Here is a 22,785-nt window from a genome sequence, read left to right as displayed (position 1 = left end):
TGCTTGGCCTCCGCGAGCCGCCCAGAGCCGCGCGCTGCGCTCCGCCGCTGGGCAGGGCTGGCACCGGAGCGGGCTCGGCGGGCCCCGGGCCGAGGCGGAGGAGAAGCAAGAGGCGAGGGAGGAGGAGGCGGCGGCGGCCGCGGAGGCGCTCGGGTCGCCGCGGCCCAGCCGGGGGTCCTGGCCGCGGGGCGCGGCACGTGCGACGACCCGCCCTGCGCGCCATGTCCCCTTAGCGCCGCGGCGGCCGAGCGACCCCCGGCCCGCCCCGCGGGCCCCCCGGGCATGGAGCGGCACGTGCTCGGCGCGGCGATCTACTGGCTGCTGCCCTTCGCGCTCTTGGCCGGTGAGTGGGCGCGGGCGCAGGGGGCTCGGGGCTGGACGAGGGCCGCGGCCCCCCACTTCCCGCCCGGACGCCGGGCGAGGAGACTCCCTGGGACGCGCGGCCCGCGGCGCCCGCATTCCAGAAGCATGAGCGCAGCTGGGAGGCCGGGGCCCCGTCCGAGCGCGGGGCCGGGAGGGCGGCGGCGGGGTGGGGGTGAGGTGGCACCCGGGCCGGCGAGCGCGCGGAGAGCGGCGGGGGCCTCCGCGGGGACGCGGGGGAGTCGGGGCGCCGGAGGGGCTGGTTTGCTCGCGGGGAAGGGCTGGAGCGCTGACGAGGGGGGCAGGAATCTCTTTCTCTCTTTCGTGTTTAAAAAAAAAACCAAAAAAAACAAACGCAAACTTTCATCAGGACTTCCTGACCAATCTGGGAGAAGGCGCGCTTCCTGCCTGGAGCTGTTTAACGTGGAGCCTCCCGAGCAGAACTAACGTGCATCCGTCCCTCGGTGCCCCGGGCTCGGCCCGGCCCCACCCCCGCGGCCTGGGGCAGGCCTGAGCTTTGGGAAAGATACTTTAGGCTCCTCCCTGGCTTACTCCACAGGGTCTGCCCTGGGCTGGAGGAGGTACAGCCCCCAGAAGGCTCTGGCCTCCGTATTAGAGCTGAGGGTCCCCAACCCTGACATCACTCTTCCCTGCTTGCGGTGGGCATCAGTGTCCCTCGGGCTCTTGGTGCTCTTGAGGCCCCCCCTCTGCAGCCCTCCTGCCTCTGGGTGCCCAGGGCAGAGTGCCCAAGAACGCCTTCCACCCTTCCCCCACTGTCCTCTGCCCTCGGCCCCTCCACGTGGGGCTGCCTCTACCAGCTGTGAGCTGGAAAGCAGTCTGATTACATGCGTTCAGGGAAACATGGAACGGTTCGCATTGTGGAAGTCAGGCCGTGGTGGGTGGGGTGTTTTGATTCTGAAAGCCCTTCCAGGGCCTCTTAAGTCACTCCAGGTGGGCCTCTGCCAACTTCTGTCCTAGGTAGGAGCCGGCTTCCCTGGGGGCCGGGAGTGCGTGGGAGACAGAGTGGCCTGCACTTTGGCTCCCAAACAGACTCTGTTTTGATTTGTAACAGAGAAAGATGGTGAAGTGGGGAAATTTTCAGGACAGGAATCAATGGAAACCATTGAGGTCGGAGAGGAGAGTTTGAGTCAGCCCTGTGTGGACAGGGCCACCGGGGATCAGCTCAGGGGAGAGTGCCGGGTCACCTGGACCGTTCTCCACGCTGGCTGGCTTTCCTTCTCTTGCCTCTAGACAGCCAGACGTAGAGACAAGCAGACGAGACCTAGCTGGAGGTGGGAGGGGAGTGCACGGGTAAGCTTCTCAAACGGCAGGTTTCCCTCTGCCCTGCAGTGCACCTGGGCCTCCTTAGCCTGGCCTTGCCGGACCGGGACCCGCGAGGCCAGGGGAGGCCCTGTGGAGGTAGGGGGCCTTCCTGAAGGACGCGCCCCCTGCAGGTGGTGGAGACTCCTGGTGCAGGGTGGCAAACTCTTCCTGTCACGGGCCAGACAGTAAATATTTTCACATCATGAACTCTTCTGGTATTTTTTCCAATCATGAAAACATGTAAAATCCATTGCCAGCTTGTGGGCTGTACCGAAACAGGTGGCGGGCCAGAACGGGCCGAAGGGCCCGAGTTGGTGGGCCTGATAAGTAGTCGGGGCTCCTGGGCTCTCTGGCTCCCAGCTGGTGCCCATGTGGGGCCCGGGGGTACCCTCCTTTCTCTGGATGCTTGTGCTAATGCAGGGGCCCCACCTGGGCCCTACCGAAGTCAGCTGGGCAGCTTTTCATCCACAGATGACTAATTCACTATATCCTTTTCGCAGTTTTTGTATAAACCCAAAACTGCCCTGCAAATAGTCTGTTTTTCAAACACTCCGATGCCCAGGCCGTGCCCCCGCTGATTCTGTGTCTGGGTGCAGGGCTTGGCTTCGGTGCTTTTTCTTAAGCTCTGGGAGAGGGTGGTGTGGAACCGACTGAGAGCCCTGCCGTGATACCTGAGACTCTGAGGCTGGCTCTCCCGGCCTGGGCGTGGGCAGCTCCCCGGGGACCCTCCTGCTGTCCCGCTGATGGTCCTGCGCAGCCGCTCGGCAGGAGCCATTGGCTCTGCCCCTCTCTGGGCGCCTCCTCATTCCGTGATAGGCTTTGGCTAGAAATGGGTAGTTCCGCAGTGTTTTGGAAGCAAGTGTGTGGATACTGGAGAAGGCGTTTGGCTATTAGTCATGTGTGCCCTGGGCCGGCTCAGGCAGAGGCCGTGGTGAAGGCTTGAGTCATCCTGGAGTGCCCCCTCCATTACCCCACGCCACTCCCCGAACAGCCTGCCTGCCTCTGCACCGTGGTGGGGACTCCCCGGCTCCCCAGCGGGGACAGGGCCTCACGTGGCTCCCCTGTTGTCCCCGAGCCCTGGGGGCTGAGGACCCCGAGCTGGAAGCTTCTAGGGAGATGTGCGGGCAGGACATTTTGTGATTCCCATAGACTAGGCCACGCCTCCTGACTCCTGACCTAACAGGGGGCCCCCAGAAACTAACGCCCTGGTCTGAAAGACAGGTGGGCAGAGCGTGGTAACCAGCACCGACTACGGGAAACCTGTGTGGTGTGGCAACATGACTTCTCCCTGCCGGCCTCCCACCGCAGCCTGGGGCGTCACCTCTAGCAAAGTCCCTGAGCAGTGCTGCTGTTCAGAATGGGGACACTTCCTTTTCATCATTGCTGTCTCCACACCATTGTGATCAGGCAGGAAGGCAGCGGAAGGACCGATTTGCAGTGAGCCAGCATGGAGCCTGGGATTGTCGCATTCACAGGCCAGGCTTTGCAGGTGCCACTAGGAAGGAGAGCACCCAGAACTGCGTGGCCGCGGAGCTGGGGGTGGGCACCGGGACGTGGAGTGAGTCAGCAGGCCGGAGGAGGCTGGTGGACGGGACCCCAGGTGTGTGCGTGCATGTGAGTGCGTGGGGGGGAGGGGCGGGCTCGGCCCAGGAGCTGACGGCGGACCGCCCGTGGTCACCCCACCGCAGCAGGACGTGGAGAGCCCCACGCTGGCCAGGAAGGGTCCTGCAGAGGAAGTGTCTTCTCTGGGGGTGGGAGGAGTCCCCGGGCTCAGATCTCGGCCCCGAGGGCTGCTTCCTGGGCGGTGTCTCCTGTTCTGACAGAGCACTAAATTTGCTCTTGTTGCTGGAAGATGAAGAGAAAGAAGGGGAGGCCTTCTTGACGCCACCTTGTTGGGCCCCAGCGGCTCTGAGCGCCGCCACAGGGGACCGCCTTCTGTGGTGGGGTCCTGAGATGGGGCCAGCCCACGAGAGGGCGGTGGATGCCCCTAGGTCTGCCACCACCTGCCACGGGAAGCCATTCTTGACCACTCTGGTCCTCAGAAATCCCCTTTGCCTTAGAATTCAAGAAAATGCTGGTCTTTATTGTGTTACCTATTGTAGAAATATGTAGACATTGTTTATGTAGATTCTTTTTCTTTTAAGATTTCTCTAATTGAAAGAGAGCGAGCGCAAGCAGGAGGAGGGGCAGAGGGACAATCAGACGCCCCGCTGAGCTCAGAGCCCTGGGGGGCGGGGGCAGGCTCCATCCCAGGACCCCGAGATCCCAAATCCAGAGGCAGACGTGCATCCGTGTAACTGACTGAGCCACCCAGGTGCTCCTGTGTAGATTTTTTTTTAACGTAGCTCTTTCTCCTTCTGGTTCCTAAAACACATTTGCACTTCCTCGTGGTCAAAGACTTCAAGCGTTTCAGAAACAATAAGGCAGCACACATCTGCAGTGCAGTAGGTCTCTGCAGAAAGTCTGCCTCCTGCTTCCTGGGGTGGGGGGCAGTGTGGCTGGCAGCACCCCCGGCCCGCTCAGCGTGGGGCCGGGCAGGACCACCTGCTCTACACCTGAGCTCTGTCCTGATCCTGACCTTTGAACTTCTCTGAGTTGAGCTTGTTATCTTGATGAGGAACTGAGGGGTTGGGGAAGGTGATTTACTCACCTGAGATCACACAGGTAGGATGTGAGGAAGCTGGGGATGAAGCGTTTATCGTCATGGAGCACGTGAGCACCACACGTGGTGGTGTGATTCTCCCCGTGGGGGGTGTGGGGGGGCAGGTCTCTGGGAAGCGTAGCTGACTTTGCTGGACGCGCCTGTGTCCTGCTTCGAACTTGCCAGGCCCTCACCACTCTCTGGGCTCCAGCTTCCTCACCTGTAAACGAGTTAATAAAAGTTGGAAGGCGGCTCCCAGGTCTCTGATCTCAGTGGTGTCTAGGGCTCCGGATGGGAGCCGGCGGTGGCCCGTCCTCCCACACACAGTCCTCGTGGGCCAGGAACCCCAGAGCGCTTTCCCAGAGGTGCAGCACGCCAGGCCTGAGTGCTGGCTGTCAGCAGCCCGGCCGGGCGTCGGGGGAGCTGAGTGGAAGGGGCTGCTCACCTCTGGGGCTGCCCTGCTGTCCACGGACCGTTCCCGGGGAGGGTGCTGTGTCCAGGGCAGGCTGGCCCCTGCCACCGTGCACTATGCCCACCTGCACAGAATCCGGAGCGTTTCCCACATGCATTCAGGCATTCCCTCATGCAGGTCTCATGGGACCGAGCTCTGGGCAGGAGGCAGGAACCTCCTGCCCAGTTCTGTTTGGGGGCTAATGGTGGTGGATGCGGGGGGCCGGGGCTCATTCTTCTCCGTTTCTAACCAGGTTGTGCTTTCCTTGGCTGTAAAGGGTCATCTAGGGTGCTCCCAGCTCCCGGTGTGTTGGTCTGTAAGTGCCTTGTTGGGTTTGTTCACGCAGCACTGGGCTAAGCACAGATGGGAGGGAAACAGTACAGCAAACTACACCATATGAAACGGAGTCCCCAGATATCTCGTGCGGGGCGGCATCCCCCAGTAGCTCCATAGAGAACAAAGTCCTGGCTGGGTGTGGGGCGGGGTGCCGAGCCCTTGGCGAGGGGGGAGGTTGGCGGCCAGGCTGGGGAGGGGCCCCCTGTCTGGAAGGAGCTGAGCCGTGGCCCGGTGGTTGGGGGTGCTGTGGGGGGTCGTCTTTTCTAGGCTCTAATCCCTTGATGGTGGCTGGTGGGAGGTGGGGGTGGGGGCAGGAGGAGGGCTGGAAGGGGCTGAGTGGACAGTTGTGGTGGCAGTTTCCCGTTTTGATACTCTGTTTACTTTTAATTACACAAGTCAAATATGAATACTTTCCGTGGGACGGTGACCTTGCCATCAGATAAGGCAACGTTCCCTCCCTAGCTCTCCGAGCCTATCTCCCCCAGGTGCTTTGGAAGGAAGGCTCGCTCGGGGCAGTGTGTGGAACAAATGTGCCCTGGGGGGCCGTGTCCCCTGCTGTCCCTCAGTTACTGTGGCCGCCGCTTGCGGGCATTTGGGTGGCTTCCGGGTCTCTGGAGTCACACCAGTGCTGTCCTCCCGGGTGAGCCCGTCTCGAGGATGGAAGCAGAGGAGCTTCCCATCATGTCCATGAGCCCATGAGGCTGAGAGCAGGCGGCTGCCCTCGGCCCTGGGGGGAAGCCACCCACTCGGGGACAAGAGAGCTGCCCTGCACGCTGGGGCCGCGGTCCCGGCCCGACTGGCTCCTGGGTGACGCCAGGGCACCCTCAGGCCGACGTGCATGGCCTGCTTCCCTGCAGCCGTGTCGTGCGGACTTTGTGGAGTGGGGTGGGTCAATTTTTCTGGTGTGTTTTAATAACATAATTATAGGGAGTATTTTTAGGTTCCCCGTAACGGGCAGCTATTTACCAGGCTCAATGTGCACGCTGTTTTTCTCTGTAAGTATATATAGCCGGGGCCACTTCTCCTTCCTCGGGCTCCGGCTAAGGAGGGACTGGCCGCCTCAGCCACCTCCTGTGGTTTCCTTTGCCAGCGAAGGGCGGCCGAACTGGCCCTCGAGCCAGCTGGCTCCGCAGAGGGACCAGGGCCTCCTGGTGGGGAGGAGCCGCCCCACGCTGGGAGCCGCGGCTGGGTGAGGGGCACGTCCCTCAGGGTGCTCCCTGCCCGGCCAGCCCGGCCCTGCGGTGCCCAGGTGGGAGCTCGCTCGTCCCTCCCCAGCTCAGAAAACAAACAGATTCCTCGGGCCTGAGGGAGCAACCAGAGGCCAGATGGGGGGTCCCTGAGCAGGTGGCCCCCCGAGGAGGAGCCTCTGCGGCCCGGGTCTTGATCTGTTGTCCGCCCGGACCCAGCGGGGCCTGTGACTGTCAGCCTCTTGCCTTGTGCAGACATTTCCCCAGCCCCGTCCTCCTCACTCACGTGTCTCATTTCTCCTCGTGGTTGAAACACCCTCTAAACACATTACCGTAACAGCGTGAAAGGGAGCCTTTTTTTTTTTTTTTTTTTTTTAAGATTTACTTGTTTATTTGAGACAGAGAGACAGAGACAGAGCGTGCGTGCTAGCCAAGTGCAAGCACTCTGCATGGGGGAGAAGAAGCTCCAGCAGACTCCCCGCTGAGCGCGGAGCCCCATCCCAGGACACTGAGATCCCGACGGAGCTGAAACCAAGAGTCAGAGGCTTCACTGCCGGAGCCACCCAGGCGCCCCAAAAGGGAGCTTCTAAGGGGAAATGAAACAGGCCATTCCAGTACCCCACTTAGCTGGCCTCTGCTTTTCCTTTCGTGCGTGCGGCGGCCTGGGACCCAGCTCTGTGCTGGGGCGGGTCTGTGTCCCCTGGCTGGGGGTGCTCCCACGTGGTCCCCCAGAGGAGCAGGTCGCCCCTGAGGTCACCGTGCTGAGGTGCTGGGCTCCTCCCGCAGGGTCGTTCGTGCGCCCTCGTGATTTCAGTCTAGGCGCCGTTCCCGAGTGCAGATGCCCTGGGGCGGCAGCTGCCCAGCCCCTCCTGAGCTGCCCCCCCGTGGCCTCCAGACCTCGCTCCGGCCACCCCTCCAGTGACGGGCCACTTGGGCACAAACGCCTGCACTGAGTCTCCGACTTGGTGCCCCCCCCCCCCCAACCTCTGTCGTGTTCCTGGGTTTGGCCGTGCACGCTCGTGCTGACACTCCCGCGTGGGGCTCCCACGGCAGCCAGTCCGTAGGTGCGAAGTGTCTCCCGTAGCTTCGGTCTGCACCACCCTGACACCAGGTGATGCTCGTCACCTTCAGCATCTCTTGTGATGTGTCTTTAAAAGTTACCTGCTTAAAAACGTTGGGTTGCAGGTCTTATTTTTGACTTGTGGGCATTCTTTTTGAGTCTAGATTCTAAGCTCTTCGACAGTTGCACGTGCTACACGTTTTCCTGCCTCTGGCTTTGCCGATTCGCGTGCTTTTCTTTTTTATTTTTTAAAGACTTTATTTATTTGACAGAGAGCGAGAGAGGGAACACAAGCAGGGGGAGTGGGAGGGGGAGAAGCAGGCTTCCCGCGGAGCAGGGAGCCCGATGTGGGGCTCGATCCCAGGACCCTGGGACCATGACCTGAGCCGAAGGCAGACGCTCAATGACTGAGCCACCCAGGCGACCCTCGTATGCTTTTCTTAATGGCGTCTGAGAGCCGGCGTTCATAATCCGAAGTCCCTGGGGCTGCAGGCATGACTGGGACTCGGGGCAGCCCGGCCTCCCTGGAAAGTGATGCTTAAAGCGACCATGCAGGCGTCCCCTGTGGTCCCTCCCGGCTCGCAGCGAGCACTCCGGACTCCCCCCTCAGGATAACGGCCCTGGAGTCACAGCTTGGAGTCCAGGACAGGGCAGCCTCAGGGCCTGCGGACGCTGCACCCGGCGTGCCCCGTTCCACCCCCCAGCCCCCCTCCCCCCGCCCTGCCCCCACGAGCTCCTAGCGCTCTCGGCACCTGCCTGGCTGGTGAGCTGTGGTCCTCGCCCAGGACAGCCCCATCTCCTGCTTCCTCTTCTGCCTCCTGGCCCAGCAGAGTCCTGCGGGTGGACAGGGCTGCATGAGCAGAGGCTCTGGAGACCTGTCAGAGGGGCGCCATTTGAGGCTGTCCTCTGATGCTCCGGGTGCCGGGGGTCACACCCACCCACTGGCTCCCGAGCCCCTTGCAGTGACACTTCCTGTCCTGCCTGAAAGCATGTCCCAGACCTTATCAGCGGGCGCACCTTGCCAGCCCAGGGGGAGGTGGCCAGGACGGGCCCTAATCTCGGAAGGTCAGGAGCAGGGGCTTGGCAGTGCGGAGGGATGTGGGGGCCCTTGCGGGTGGGTGTGGTGATCCAGGGACGGTGCTTGGGGGACCCATGGGCAGCGGGCATTGTGCTTGTTGCTCTAACCTTGGCAAGGTCACTCCTGCTTCACTGTCCTCATCCTGGCAATGGGTGAGAGTGACCTCCCAAGAGAGATTCTAGCCAGCATGGAAGCAAAGCGTTGGGAGCGTTGTCTGGCCTGGAGGTGGTTCCACGCGGGATCCTGGACACTGGGGGTGGGTGGTGAGCCGTGGGTCCCCTGTCCCTGTGTCCTGTGCCTGAGGAAACAGGGAGGATGCCAGACCCCCCTCTCCCGCAGACGTAGCACCCACCCATCAGTCCTGCCCTCTGAGATTGCAGGTGGAGACACCCTGGGCGTGGGGGCCGCCCTCAGTCCTCCGCGAGTGAGGCCAGGCTCATGCTTGTGGTGGCACCTGGAGAAGGAAGCCTGCACTCCGCTCACCAGGCCCCCCGCCCAGCCACTCCTGTCCTTGGAGGGAGGCCCCTCTTCTCCCTCCCTGTCTCCTCCGTTGCCCCTGAACTGAGTGTGCAAAGCTCATGGCCCGTGGTTCCCCATCCTCCACGGTCAGAGGGCTCGTTGTCCCCTCCGTCTGTTCCCCCAGGCTCCCTGTGTGAAGAGCAAGGGACAAGGATTGGAGGCTGAGTCACGTACAAGGGCCAGAGGGGGACACACTCCTCTGAGGGCTCATCTCCATCGAGGAGTCCCTGGCCCTCCAGGCAGAGGGAGGAGTGATTGCTGCCTCCAGAGGAAGCCTGACAAGCTATGGACCGGACGGGTTGCACCACGTTCCAGAGCCTGAGACGCTCCAGGCATCCTGAGGGGCCAGGAACCACTGTGCCCCGCTTTGTGTCTGCAGGGGCTGTTGGTGGCACGTGGCGGGGCTGTGGCCCTGTGGGGAGGGCAGTGCGGCCGAGGGGGCCGGCCAGGAGCAAGTGGGTCCCATTGGGTGGCCTCAGGAGCTCCTGCCTTTGCTCAGGGTGACTTGAGGACGTGGGGGAGCTGCTGGGTCATCCCTCAGAGAAGGAGGCGGCCGCGGGGGCCCTGGGACCGCAGGGGCCTCGAGGTCCGCGCACGGCTCCCAGGGACACAGGACCCGCAGTCTGTCCAGTGGTCACTGTAACTGGAGGCCAGTTTCCTTGTCGGCTGTTGTCAGTGGGGCGCCGGCCGGCGGCCAGGCTGCAGGAGCCCACGCGGCTGTCGGGGACGCCGGGCCATGGGACATGTCCCCAGCTTCCTCACCGGCCGCCGTGCTAGGGTCGGGATTACTGCCCGCTCTTCCCGGTTCTGACCACGGGTGTGGATGTCAGCCCTGGAGCCTCAAGGTGTGGACCACAGGTCTTGGCAGTGGAGGTTTGGTCATGCTGGTGGCCTTGTGGGGAGTGAAGCCTCCCACCAGGATGGCCCCAGGGCAGCAGCGTGTCTGCCGTGGTTCCTGGCACTTCTGTGGACCCGTGTCCTGCCGTGGCCCCGCTCTGTGGCCGCAGTGTGTGTGCAGGTGGAGGGGGGCGCCTCAGCTGACTTCTGCCCGGCCCTGAACGTTGTCCCCGGGGTCTCCCGGGTACAGCTGTGCACCTGCCGGGCTGCCAGCGTCCTCAGGCCCACGGTTTGTGAGGCCACATGTGGGAGCCCGTCCATGCAGGTCCCGTCGGCCCTGGCTCCCAGTCTGGCTCTGCTGCTGGGCGCCCTGGGACGAGTGACACAGCCTCTGAGCCGCGAACGCCCTGCCTTTGGAAGTGGGACATACCAGCCTGACGTGCGGCAGGCGGGCCCTGGGGCATGGCTCCGGGGGCGCCGAGCCTGCCAGGCGGGCGCTCAGCACCAGCAGCTGCCCCTCCACCCGGGGGCCTCCCTGTGCCCCAGTTGCGAGCTGAGCACCTGCCCCGCTTGGCCTCATGGCCCTCGGGGTGACCCGCCGGGTGGCGTGGGCCGAGGGAACCCTGTGAAGTTGACCTGATTGGCAAGCAGGGTGCTGCCTCCCGCGAGCCCTCACGGCCTCAGGCTGCGCGTTCGCCGAGGATCCTGTGACTCACCCCGTCCCACGGTCCCGTGGTGGGAGGGCTGCGCCGCGTCAGAGTGCTCTAATTAGGGAGCTGCCCACCGGGGCCCTCCAAGCACGTCCGTGCTCTCACTGGGGAGGAACCTTGGGCAGCCTGGTGAAGTCCCAGAGCCCAGGTGGCGGCTGATGGGGTGCAGATGCCCAGCTTCAGGCCCCCCTGGGCGGGGACAATGGAACCTGCTGTGTCTGGCTGAGCCACGGGCTGTTGGGCGCTCCCACGGGACAGGAGCAAGGACATGTGGCTGACGTTGTGGGCTGGTGGCTGGAGGGTTCTTCCCAGCCCGGGGTGCATGTGGCCCAGGGAGGGAGGGGGTGGTCGGGGCAGGCATGTGTCTGTCCACACATAGAGCCCTTGCTTGGGGTGGTGGGCGCCCCCGCTGACCCTCCCAGAAGGAGGACGCCTGGCCCCGTACACTGGGGCGACCATTACCGGCTCGGCTGGGAAGCTCCAGGGCAGAGGGCTTGGCCTCTCGAGACCGCTCCCTGCTCTCAGGATGGGGTTCAGAGTTGGTCCAGAGGGGGTTCAGGGGACGGAGACAGCAGCACCCCGTGTGGCTGGAATGCAGGCCCCCGCCCCCGCGTCCCCCGCCATCCTCATGTGTCCTCCGAGGTACCAGCCGAAGAATCAGCTCGAAGAGGATAAGCGAGTTCCAAGTCCCACAGCTGGGGAGGACAGTGCCTGGACGTTGGCTCTGGGGCCCTGTGGCTGGTCAGGAGTGGGGTCTGGGGCTGACAGCAGGGCACCGGGGGCTAGGGCTGGTTCGGTGGGGACTGGGGACAGGCTGTGCCCATGACAGGTGCCTGTCCGGCTGTCGCAGGGCCCAACCAGACCCGGGCTTCGAGGATGGAATTGTGTGCGTGTGGCCGGCAGAGTGGGTGGGGAGGGGAGGGACCCCCACCGCCAGACATCTTGTCTGCTCATGGGTGGGGATGTCCATGGCCTCGGGGGCCTCCCTAGGTGGGAAGGACACCACGGGGGAGGCACGGAGAGGTTTCTGCAGGCCTGCCAGGTCCCCACCCCAGGCTTCCCGGGACCTCCCACTCCGGTGCTCCGTGGTCTCTCGCTGTCGGCTGCAGCTGCTGGAGGAGATGCTCTTGAGCCCCACGGCCCTTCTGCGTGTTAGTGGGGACTCGCGGGACACAGCGGCCTGGGGCAGGGCTGGCCCGATGCCCTGGAGACCTCCCCCCTCTTGCCACCTAGAGCCTGCAGGGGCCCAGGCTCAGCCCTGACCTTTAGGAGCAGGAGGGGCCTGGAGGAGTGGTCGGGCGTTGGACAGCTGGCCGAGTGTCCCAGGCCTGCCGTCGCTCTCAGGTGGGAGCACAGGCCCAGGGGTGTCAGCAAGCACGCTTCCTGTTCACGGATCTGGACTGGTAATCGGAGCAGTGTGGCCGTGGCCCTCAGCGGCCTCCGAGGTGGGTGGGTGGGGCTGCCGCCCCCATCGTACCACGTGCGGACTTAGAGCTGGGCTTCCGGCCATGCTGGTCTGACTCTCAAGCCCCGGCCCGAGGCCGCCAGGTCAGGGCCAGGTCCTCGAAGGCTGTGGCACTTGCTGACCTGCCCGTGGGGGGTGACAGCTACCCCCGGACCACCGTCCTGGAGCAGGGTCCCGCTTAGGTTGGGGGTGGACACGAGCCGGCCAGTTCCTCCCTGCCGGGAAGGGCCCGTCATCCCCAGGCCTCCCCTGCGACGGAGGCTCTGACCCTCGGAAGTGGGTCTGGCCGAGGGCAGCTGTCTCCAGCACGCCGGACCGAGTGAGCCCTCCTGCCTCCCAGGCGCCCCTTCTCCGTGGTCTCTCAGGACCCCCTTGGGTGTCTGCTGCTTGCTGTGTGGCTAGGAATTAGATTAGTTTCCATAAAAACAGGATGCGGTGGCTGAGCCGGCAGCGTGTCCCTCTTTTTCCAGGAACCGAACGTATAGCTTGGGCTGGGCCAGCCCTGTGCCCGCCCGCCGTCTCCCCCAGGCCGTGGGGGCTGCGCCATCGGTCTCCTCGCGTCCGGGGCGTGGGCTGCGTCCCCGGGAGCCGTGCTGCCTGTGGCCTCGGCCCTGCCCGGCGACCGCACAGAGCTCCAGGCTCCGGTCCCGCTCTGCAGACCTTGGTCCGGAGGGTCTGTTGGACTCAGGAGGCGGTGGGGAGCTGGGCAGGGGGCACGCCGGTCGCGCATGCCTTGGGGCGGGGCCCGAGCTGCCCCGCGGTTCAGCCGGGAGGGGCTGGTCCGGCCTGGGCGCTGTCACTCGCTGGCCCAGCGGCCTTGGTCTGTGACTTCCTGTCCACAGGCCGGCCTCAGCAGGGCCTCCCTCCACCAAGCCTTGTGTTAGGAGTGTGGCTCGGCCACAGTGCTTGGCGCTTGGCGGGGATCTGAGATATGGGGGGGGGGGGGCTTCCCCTCCCCTCCCCTCTGCAGGCTCGGGCTTCCCGCCTTGGGAAGCAGCAGGGCAGGGCTGCCTGGCCTCTGCGCCCCCCTCAGTGGCCAGCTAGGGCCTCGGGCTTCTGGTCTCTCAGGAATGCCGGCTTGGCTGCGATGGGCTTGCAGGGCCTGGCCCCGTGGCCAGCCTGCTGTGAGGCTCTCTTTGTTCCTTCCCAGACAGACCACAGCTGCAGGCCCGGAATGCCCTCGTGGAAGTGACCCCGGATGGAATTCCGGAGCTCAGAAGTGGCTCTTTCTGTGAGGATATCCTGAAATCCAAGAGTGTTTCTCCGAGAGGAGGGAGAGGGACCGAGGGCAGCATACTCAGCACTAGCTCCCTTATAAAACCGTGGCAGCAGAGCGTGCGTGGGCCTGGGGCACGGAAGCCTGTGTTTAGTGCTCTCTGTGCTTCTCTGCATCCAAACCTCAGAACGGAGAGAAGGGGGAAGTGGGTGTTTGGTGGGCTGGTCGGGACATGTCACACACGGGGGACGGGGCCTGGATGCTCAGGGCAGGGTGGGCTGGGTCCCTGCTGCAGGGGCTGGTTTCCTGGGGGTGAGGCCAGGCTGGTTGTTAGGAGTGGGCAGTGTTGGTTTTTCCGTTGGTCATTTTGTGAGCTCGTTGATTTTCCAGACAACACGTGCCCCCCCCCCTCCCCACCGCCCCATCCTCCTGAGCCTCAGCCGCCTGGGCCTGGACCGCAGAGACAGCGGGCCGGCCTGGTGTTTGTGGTGTGGAACATGGCACCAAGTGGGTCCATCAGAGCAGCAGGCCCGGCAGGACAGGGATAGATCGGATGTCCTCCCCAAGAAGCGTGTTCGCACACACGTACCTACACGCGGGAGGGAGAGGGACGGTTGTGGCAGGAGCTGGTTCTCAGGGCTCTGGGGCCCCCAGCAGGCTGCGAATTCAGGCAGGGATGGGTATGTTGCAATCCTGAGTCCACATTCCACAGGCCAGCCCCGGAGAATTCCTTCTGTCCCCGGGGCCTCCCCTCCGCTCTGACGGCTCTCACCCGGTTGGCTCATGGAGGGTCATCTATTTGCTGACAGTCAACTGATTTCAACGCCAGGCAGCTTCCCCAGGTAGACGCATAAGCCACCACACCCAGCCCCAGGGCCCGTTACAAACGTCTGGCCTGGCTTGGCACAGGACACACCCCCGGGCTTTCTGACACGTCCCCTGACCTCCTGCCCCATGCAGAATGGAGTTGACCCCTCAGGCTCGCCACGGCCACGCCCGCCCCCCCCCCCCCCCCAAGTGTGAGCTGTCGCCTGGTTCTCACATTGGTTCTGCGAGGGGCTCGGCATGCCTTCATGGAGTGCCTTCTGGGGACAGGCTCTGTGCTGGGGGCGGGGTGTCTGCTGGGGAGGACGGTGGTCATGGGGCCAGTGCCTGTTGTCCCATTTCACTAAGAGGGAAACCAAGGCCCAGAATGGGGAAGGTGGAGCCAGGACCTGACTCTGGTCTCCCACTGAAGGACACAGAGGAGGACAGCCACCGTCCCCAACCTCCAGTGCCCCGCCCCCCACCTTCCCTCAGCCCTGGAGAGGGCAGGGCAGGGCTCCCAGGGCCTGCGTCCCCCTCCCCCACCTGGCCAGTGACCCCACCCCAGCCTGCCAGCAGGAGGTGGCCAGGTGGCATTCCTCCGTCCTGCCGGGAAGGGCCCCCAGAGAGCCGTTTGCACAAGCTGGACTGGACAGGCTGTGACTCGGGGTGCTGTGGGCTGGCTGAGTCACAGGGTGAGGCTCTGAGTCAGCACCCCAAACCTGAGCCCCAGACCTAGAGCTGGGGAGATGTGGTCACCTGGTCAGCCTGCGGTGGACCCCCACGGTTTGGAAGGGCAGCCCTGGCCCCGAGGGAGGGCCACTGGAAGGTGTTAAGCAGCCCAGAAGCTGCTCCAAAGCCAGGCTGCCGTGGTGACCCTCAGAGTGGACGCTGTCTCCGTCCTGGTCCTGGGGTTAGGAGGAGAAGGCATTTGCAGGAAGGCAGCCTGAGGCCACAGGATAAGGGGACCCCCCCCCATGTCCGGGAACAGGTCATTGTCCTTGAAGGGGAGGTCCCGGGGTCACGCTGTCAGGGTGGAAGCATGCATCAAAAGATGGATATGGGAGCGCCTGGGGGGGCTCAGTCAGTTAGACGAGGGACTCTATTTTCAGCTCAGGTCATGACCTTGGGGTCATGGGATGGAGCCCCGCGAGGGGCTCCACGCTCTGCAGGAAGTCTGCTTCTCTCTTCTCTGCCTCTCCCCTCATTCACGCTGGCGCACACTCTCTAAAATAAATAAATCTTTTCACCGCAAAACAACAAAACCAAAAGACGGGTATGGCCAGTAGGTTGAAATGAACATTGGTGTTGCTTGCTCCTTCTGAGTTGGAAAAAGGACACGTTGTGCCCTTCATGTCTCGAGGGAATCTTCTGGAGTGTGGGTTCTGAGTCTGTAGGGCACGTCCCCGGAGAGTTGGAGCATCTACGCTGCTACAAATTCCCAGTGATGCTGGTGGCCTGACCTGGGATCCCACTTTAAGGACCACGGCTGGACACAATGGGTTATGCTCAATTTTGGCACAGTGAAGAACATGACAGGAGAACAGCCGGCTGGCTAGAGGGGCCGGGAGGACCCAGTCTCCTGTGGCTGAGACTCAGAGCCTGGGTGGCACGTTGCCTTCCCTGGTCTCCTGAGAGCATTTCTGCCCCAGGGCCTTTGCACTGGGCCATCCTCTGCGGGATCTCTGGGCCCAGCTCCCATCTGTCCCCAAGGGAAGGGCTTCCGTGAGTCTGTCCTGCTGGCTCCCGCGGGCTTGTTTCCACTGACTGGTTCCTTCCCGTCCCGTTTCTTTGTGTGCTCCTCAGTTGTCCGCCATTGCCCCCGGGAGACCGTGCACCCTGAGGCGGTGCCCCGGCTCTCGCGCCCCTCTTCACGTCCCTGGGCGCAGCCTGAGCCTCACGCGCGACGGGCTGGGCCGTGTGTAGACCCTCGTTCTGACTCGCTGCCCCGGCTGCTGGTGCTCACCCCGGGGCCCCGGTGGCTGCCGGTGGGGCCGCTGTCGAGGGGGGGGAGTGCGCCCCCCGTGCTGGGCGGGGGTTCCGTCCCTGTGTGAGGGGCTGGGTGGCCTGCGTGTGCGGGGACGGCGTGCACAGCTCAGGCGGAGAGGCCTGTGTCTGGCTCAGGAGAGGGCCCGCGTGGTTGGCGCCGGACACCATCCCTTCAGGTGCCGCTGGGGCACCTCTGGAGGGAGACGTCAGTCCTGTCAATTAGCCTGGAATTCGGGGTCGGGGGTGGTGCTGCAGCGTCTTTGTTTACCCAGAGCTTCTGCCATCCGTCTGCTCTCAAGGCCCCTGGGCTCTCGGTCAGCCCGAGGGCGTGAGGGCTTCTCTGAGACCCCCAGCCTCGCTGCTCACTCTCGGAGAGCCAGCAGCAGCCCTGGGTGACACCTGCTTCAGTTTTATTTATTCATTTAATTTTAATTTGTATTTTTATTTTTGAGAGAGAGGGTGCGCGAGTGGGGGGCAGGGGCAGGGAGAGGGACAAGCAGACCCTGCGCTGAGCAGGGAGCCTGACTTGGGGCTTGATCGCACGACCCCGAGATCGTGACCTGAGCCTAAACCAAGAGTCAGACGTGTACCCGACTGAGCCCCCCAGGCGCCCCTCTTCTGAAGCCCCACCTCGGAGCTGACCCGCCATACGTGTCCATCTCCTGGGAGGGCAGGGCCACAGCTGCTGCCCCCACTTTCTAGATGACGTGGCAGAGGGTCACAGAGGAGCCGTGGCCCCCGGCCAGCCCAGCACCCCCACACCTCCACCTGCTGTCTTCCGTGGATGGGGGTGTCTCACCCCGGGAGGATGTCGCCACCCACTGAGCAAGGGGCGTGGGGCACACCTGCATCCTCACCTGGGGCTCCAGCTGTCACCTGGACCCGGCCTGAGCTGCTGCCCGCCCCCGTCTCTGGCTGTGTCCTGACACTGCCCGGGGCCCTGCATGGCGGGGTGGGGGGAGGTCTGCCAGTCTGGAGCTGACTCTGTCCTGTGACCTGACCTGTGGGCCGTGAGTTGTCGTCCAGGGGACAGCCGCGAGGGCCAGGTCTCCACACGGGCACATAAGGCCCCTGGCCGACCTGGTCTGCCCGTCACTGTCTGTGGGTGCAGCTCTGCCGGGAACCCCTTTCGTTGTGGTTGAAGGAGGTCGGTCTGTCCCTGGGAAGTCTCCGTGGCAGGGACTCAGGAGAGCCATGATCTGGTGAGAGCCTGGACAGGTCTGACCCAGGTCAAGACCCAGAGGGCTCTAGCCCCCCAACATGCTAGGGGGTTCCTTTGCAGGTTGCTGGCCTTGGGGACATCATGGTGTGAGCTCCCCCGCTCACTGTGGTCCCTTCCTCGGCCGGGCTCCGAGCTCTAGGTGGCCCGAGGTGGGGGGTGTTGCCAAACCGTGTCCTCGCAGACGTGGGTGGGGGCGCCATGTGGGGCCCGGTCCAGAAACTCCCTTCCTGGGCACTCCGCCCCCCACTTGTTTACCTGGGGCTGCAGCAGGTCAGAGCCTGGGAGGGCCCTCCCCGCGGAATGCGGGCCCCACCCGAGCCTGGAGCCCAGCCTGGTCCTCTGCGCAGAGTGTTTCTGATGGCTGCCCATGTGGGCAGGGCGGCCGGGTGTGGACCCTTCCGGGGGACAGCTCGCGACACACGTGACAGCCCTGGTCCCCGTTGCTTCCCCGGGAAGCCCAGCGGGTCCTGGTCCCGGGGGGCGGCTGCCCGGGTCTAATGTGGAGGGAGGTGCTGGTGACTGGGAGCGGGCTTTGCGGCCGGCTGGGTGTTCGCAGCCGTGGGCTGTCTGAGCAAAGTCACGGGCAAGAGCCCCGGACACACAGCGCCCTCTCGTGCTCACTGGCCTCTGCCTGGCCAGCAGAGAGGACGGCGCCTGCCGTGGGGGATCCCGGAGGTGCTTCCACTTAGGACACTTAGGGGTTGGAAGGTCTGCAAATGGCCCCGGAGGTCAGCCTGCCTGCGCTCCTCACCCACCGCCCTGCTTCAAGGCGCCCATCCTGCGCGGTGTGGGCCTCATGCCATCCGTTGAGTCCCCGGATCCCTGGACCCCCAGTGGGTCACACCCCCACCCATGCTGACAAGAGAACAGCACCGTCCCTCTGCCCCTGCCCTCCTCACCTCTCGGAAGCCGTCTGGGACCGGGTGTGGCTGGAAGGGCGGCCGGGCTGTAAGTGGTCAGGGGCTCCCGGACCCCTGAGGACCGAGTGGGAGGTCTGTGGCGGGTGTCCACGGGCGCCTTGTCCCTCTTGTGGGGCTCCTCTGTCCGTGACCCACAGTGGCCACCAGTCCCCTCCTTGGGCCTAGGCACTCACCGTAGCTTCCCGGGGCTGGCGGTATGGGGAGGGGACCTGGCTGGCTGCGCCCGGCCCTGGGAAGTCAGGTGAGCCATGAAACCAAGCGTCTGGGCCCCGTGCTCATTAAACCCTCGGCCAGCAGCGCGGGGCCCGGGGCTCTCGGCTGGGCTCCAAGTAGGTAACACAGTGTCCTTGGCATTGGCTGCCGGGGACCCCACTGTGTCCCGGCCCCCCACCCCACGGGGCGTGCGGGTTCTCTGGCTGCATCCTTTGCTGACTCCAGGCCAGTGTCTGAGTTCTAGAGCTCTATGACTGTGAAGGGCTTCTGGGCCGTTCCTCCCACGTCGCTGGTGCTCTCTCTCCCTGCGGCCGAGCCTCACGTCCCCCCCCCAGGACTGGCGTGTTGGGGGCAGGAAGCCACCAAGGCTGGCGCGTGGCCAGTGCTGGACTTGCTTGGGGGATAGAGGGGCAGGCCCCTCACCGGGGTTGGCTCTCCGGGTAGGGTGTGGCAGGTGGGACAGTGTCCTGTGGGGTGCGCGCTGGAAAGCGCTTCCCGGGGTGCCGAGCAGGGGTGGCCCACGGGAGTGGAGCGTGGCAAGGCGCCTGGTGTCCGGAGGGCCCACGGGCCTTGCTCTGGCTGCCGGTGTGGTGGGCGCGGCCCCCTTGCCACCCTCTACCGTCTGCTCCTGCCTGCCTGCCAGCCCGGCTCCACCCCGCTGCGCCCCATCTTGCTGCTGCGCTCGCCTTCTGTGACCGCGGTCCTTGTCCCCAGAAGGCAGGGGATGCTGGGGCTGGGCATCTCCCTCCTGTGGCCCAGGCTGACCTCCCAGTCTTCCTCTTCCAGAAAGGTGGGATAGATCCAACCCTTTCTCCGTTCTGGATCAGGGTCTGGGGTCAGTGTTTATGTCCCACTGGGGAAGCATGGCCGGTGTGGCCGCCCGAGTGCTGTGGGGGCAGGAGGCCCGTCTGGCGGAGGGCAAGGGACAGCCCCCTCTGCCACATCTGTCCCCCCCACCCCGCAGAAGCTAGCAGGGGAGTGTTTACGGGTTTCTCCTCCAGGCCAAGTAAGGCAGAGTGAGCCCACTCCCGGGAGACACAGTGGGCGGGCTCGGGGCAGGACCCCACCCCACCCTGGCAGCTGTCACCTGGGACTCTGACCTCCGGTCCCTGGGCCCCGCCTGGCCACCCCAGGGCTTTGCCCGGCTGGCAGCAGAAGGCAGGCCTGAAAGGTGCCCACCCGGGTCAGGAGAGGCCGAGTCTAGTCCTGCCGTTGCCCGGGGGACTCGGGTGACTCCCGCCCCGCAGTCCCCGTGTGGAAGGACAGCCCGGGCCACGCGTCTGAGCCCTCCTGTGCTGCGTTCCTCCGTTTTCCATCTGTGGGGCCAGTTCACTTGTGAACAAGTCCAGGACACATGAGGACGTTCTCCTGCCGGGAGAGGGGGCCTTACAGACAGAGGCAGGGACCCTTGTGCACAGGTGGATGGTGACAGTGGCTGGGGAGAGACCTTTCTGGAACTTCTTGTACACTTAGGGGCACGAATCCTGTTTCTGTTTCTGTTTAACACAAGAGGAATCCTTCTGTGCGTGGACGGCGGGCAGTGGTGTGGGTGTGGTGTTCGGGGTGCCCAAGGCCCGGGCCCACAGTTGGCCTCTCCTGCCCCGTGCCTTCGGGGTCCCTGTCACCAGATGAGGGAGCAGGCAGAGCGGGGACAGAACCACCCGATTTCAGACTCTGGCCTCTCCCAGGGACACTATCCTTTCAGCTTCTCATGCTGATAGGGGCTGCAGCGTGACGTCAGAGCCTCTGCCCCACGTCAGCCGGAGTCCCCGTGAGCCGCTGGGGTCCCGCCTCTGCTCTGTGTGTGGCGCCGGCCTGTGCGTCCCGCGGGCAACGTGGCTTTGTGCTCCGCAGCCATGTGTGTTTCCTGGAGCCTCCCTGCAGGTGGGCCTGGAGATACCCACCCTGGTCACTGGGGACCCTGCCGGCCTGTGAAGTGCCCGCCCATCACCCCCCATAGCCCTTCCTGCATGCTTTGTTCACCCTGCTTTGTAGATGGTGAAACTGAGGCTCAGAGCTCAGGCTCCCACAGGAGGGATGGGGTGGGGACAGTCTGGGCCCACCTGACACACAGGCCAGCCTCAGGGGACATGTCCCAGGAACTGTGTGCTGAGCGGGGTCTCGGGTGTCTCCTGGGGGCTGGGGCCGTGGGGTCCCACACGCTTGCTGGCCCTCTGTCTCCCCTTCCTGACCTGGCACTGGCCGGAACCCGGGGTCAGTGTGTCCCATGTCCAGACCGCAGTTCCGTCATCCACAGGACAAGGGTCTGGTGGGCTGCTTGCTGGGTGGGCCTTCTGGGCTCTGGGGGCTGTGCAAGGGTCTGTAAAGGGTTAAGCATGTGCTCTGGGTGAGGGGGCCTGGCAGGAGGGAGCCCTTTCCTGCTCAGCAGGGCTCTTTACCCCCACCCCCAACCTATTGTTCCTGGCTCAGGAAAAGGCATATTTCCCCCATGAGGTCACAGGCCAGCTGGGGCAGCTCTGGTGGGAGGTGGTAGCTGCCGGGCAGGGCCCCGGTCCCCTCCGACTGAGTTCTTCCTTCTCTGCTTTAGCCTGGGGCTGAGCAGCCCCTCCTCCGGCCTTCCCCCAGTCTTAGCTGGTCTTCAAGGCCAGAGGAAATGTCACCTCTTACAGGCGCAGGCACCCAGCCCGGCAGCCTCCATGGCTGCACGGCGGGTCCCACGAGCCCCAGACCCAAGTCCTGGCTGTACCGCCCGGAAGCCGTGCCCCTCAGAGACCCTCCCCCTCTGCATCTTGGACAGATGGGCATCCTGAGCAGGGGCTCTGGCGGCCAGGTTCCTCTGCCCCCCTGGCCCCGTCCCCAGTCCCTGATAGCAGGGGACCCGCGCCCCTTCCCCCGGCCACGCCGCTGCCCTGCCGGGGCTGCGAGCCAGTGGGCCTCGGTTCCCCGCTCACGTCCCCTGGGCCGGCGTCCAGGGCTGTCCGGGCGCCACCCGCCTGCCTGGTGCCCAGCCTCCTGGCTGGGCTGATGGCAGAAGAGGAGTTGGGGACGGTGCCGGGCCGGCTCACAGACCGTCCCCGTGCGAGCTGGTGTGCTGCCCCCCAAACATCCCGGGGTGCCTCGGAGAGCTGGAGACCCCACCTCCGAGGCACACACGGCCCCTCCCTCCCATTCCTGCTGTGTCCCCGTCTGCGGAGCTGGCCAGGTCGTTGTGTATTGGGTGCATGAGCGAAGGAAGGCGTGAGGGGCTCACGGGCTGCAGGCTGGGGGTCACCTGGCAGCCCTCTGACCCTGCTCTTCCCGACTCTTCATCTCCGACTTCCTGCTTTGGGCAGATCAACTTCTGAGAGATTCTGTCTGTCCTGCTCAGCCTGGGGTGTGGAGAGGGTGGGGGCCACACACCTCGGGCTCCACCAACAGCAGACGGGGCTCGGGCCAGCCCCCTGCCCCTTGGATTTGAGTTTCTGACATCCCTCCCTGAACTCAGGAGATGGTTGTTTATTTGTTTATTTTGGTAAAAGACACAGAATGTAGAGGCTCCTGGCTGGCTCAGTCGGTAGGACATGCAACTCTTTTATTTTAATTTTATTTATTTATTCTTAAGTAATCTCTATACCCGATGTGGGACCTGAACTCAAGACCCTGAGATCAAGAGTCGCATGCTCTTCTCACTGAGTCAGCCAGGCGCCCCAAGCATGTGACTCTTGATCTCGGGGTTGTGAGTTCACGCCCCACTTTGAGTGTAGAGAGCACTTAAAAATGAAATTAAAAAAAAAGAAGAAAGAAAAAGACACAGAACATAAAATTGATTATCTTAACCATTTTTTAAGATTTTATTTATTTGGGGGAGAGAGCACGAACAGAGGGAGGGGCAGAGGGAGAGGGAGAAGCAGGCTCCCCGCTGAGCAGGGAACCCGATGCGGGGCTCGATCCCAGGACCCCGGGATCATGACTTGAGCTGAAGGCAGACGCTTAAACTACTGAGCCACCCAGGCGCCCTATTTTAACCATTTTTAAGTGTGCAGTTCAGTGGCATTACGTGCTTTCTCAGTATTGTTCAACCGACCCCACCACACATCCTCAAACTTTCTGTCTTCCTAAACTGAGACACTACCGTCACCTTCCCCGTCCCAGCCTCAGGGCTGCTCACAAGCCAGGCCCAGGGAATGTAAGGGCGCATCCTGTCCCCTCCTCCAAGCTGTGCCTCTGCCTCCGAGAACCTCCCTGGTGCCTGCACAGCAGACGCCCTCCTGGCTCGCTCCCTCCCTGCTCACTGGTGCTCCCTCCGGCACGCAGTGTGCTCCCCCCTGGCTCGCGGGTACTCCCTCCCTGCCCGTGGGTGCTCCCTCCCTGCTCGCGGGTGCTCCCCCGGCACGCAGTGTGCTCCCCCCTGGCTCGCGGGTACTCCCTCCCTGCCCGTGGGTGCTCCCTCCCTGCCCGCGGGTGCTCCCTCCCTGCTCGCGGGTGATCCCTCCCAGTTTGCGGGTGCTTCCCCC

General features: G+C 64.2%; 1 protein-coding gene across 1 annotated transcript in view; it reads left to right on the top strand.

Moving 5' to 3' along the window:
* The first annotated feature begins 282 nt into the window (after positions 1 to 282).
* PIEZO1 (piezo type mechanosensitive ion channel component 1) overlaps positions 283 to 22,785 on the top strand; it is a 54,261-nt gene continuing 31,758 nt past the window's right edge. The window contains exon 1 of the mRNA XM_044922075.1: positions 283 to 343. Coding sequence (XP_044778010.1) covers positions 283 to 343 — 61 coding nt within the window. The remainder of the gene's footprint in view (positions 344 to 22,785) is intronic.

Source organism: Neomonachus schauinslandi, chromosome 16 (assembly GCF_002201575.2).
Source record: "Neomonachus schauinslandi chromosome 16, ASM220157v2, whole genome shotgun sequence".
In the NCBI taxonomy this organism is placed as follows: Eukaryota; Metazoa; Chordata; class Mammalia; order Carnivora; family Phocidae; genus Neomonachus; species Neomonachus schauinslandi.
The sequence above is the reverse complement of the archived record's forward strand: the minus strand, read 5'-3'. Positions and strand labels throughout refer to the sequence as shown.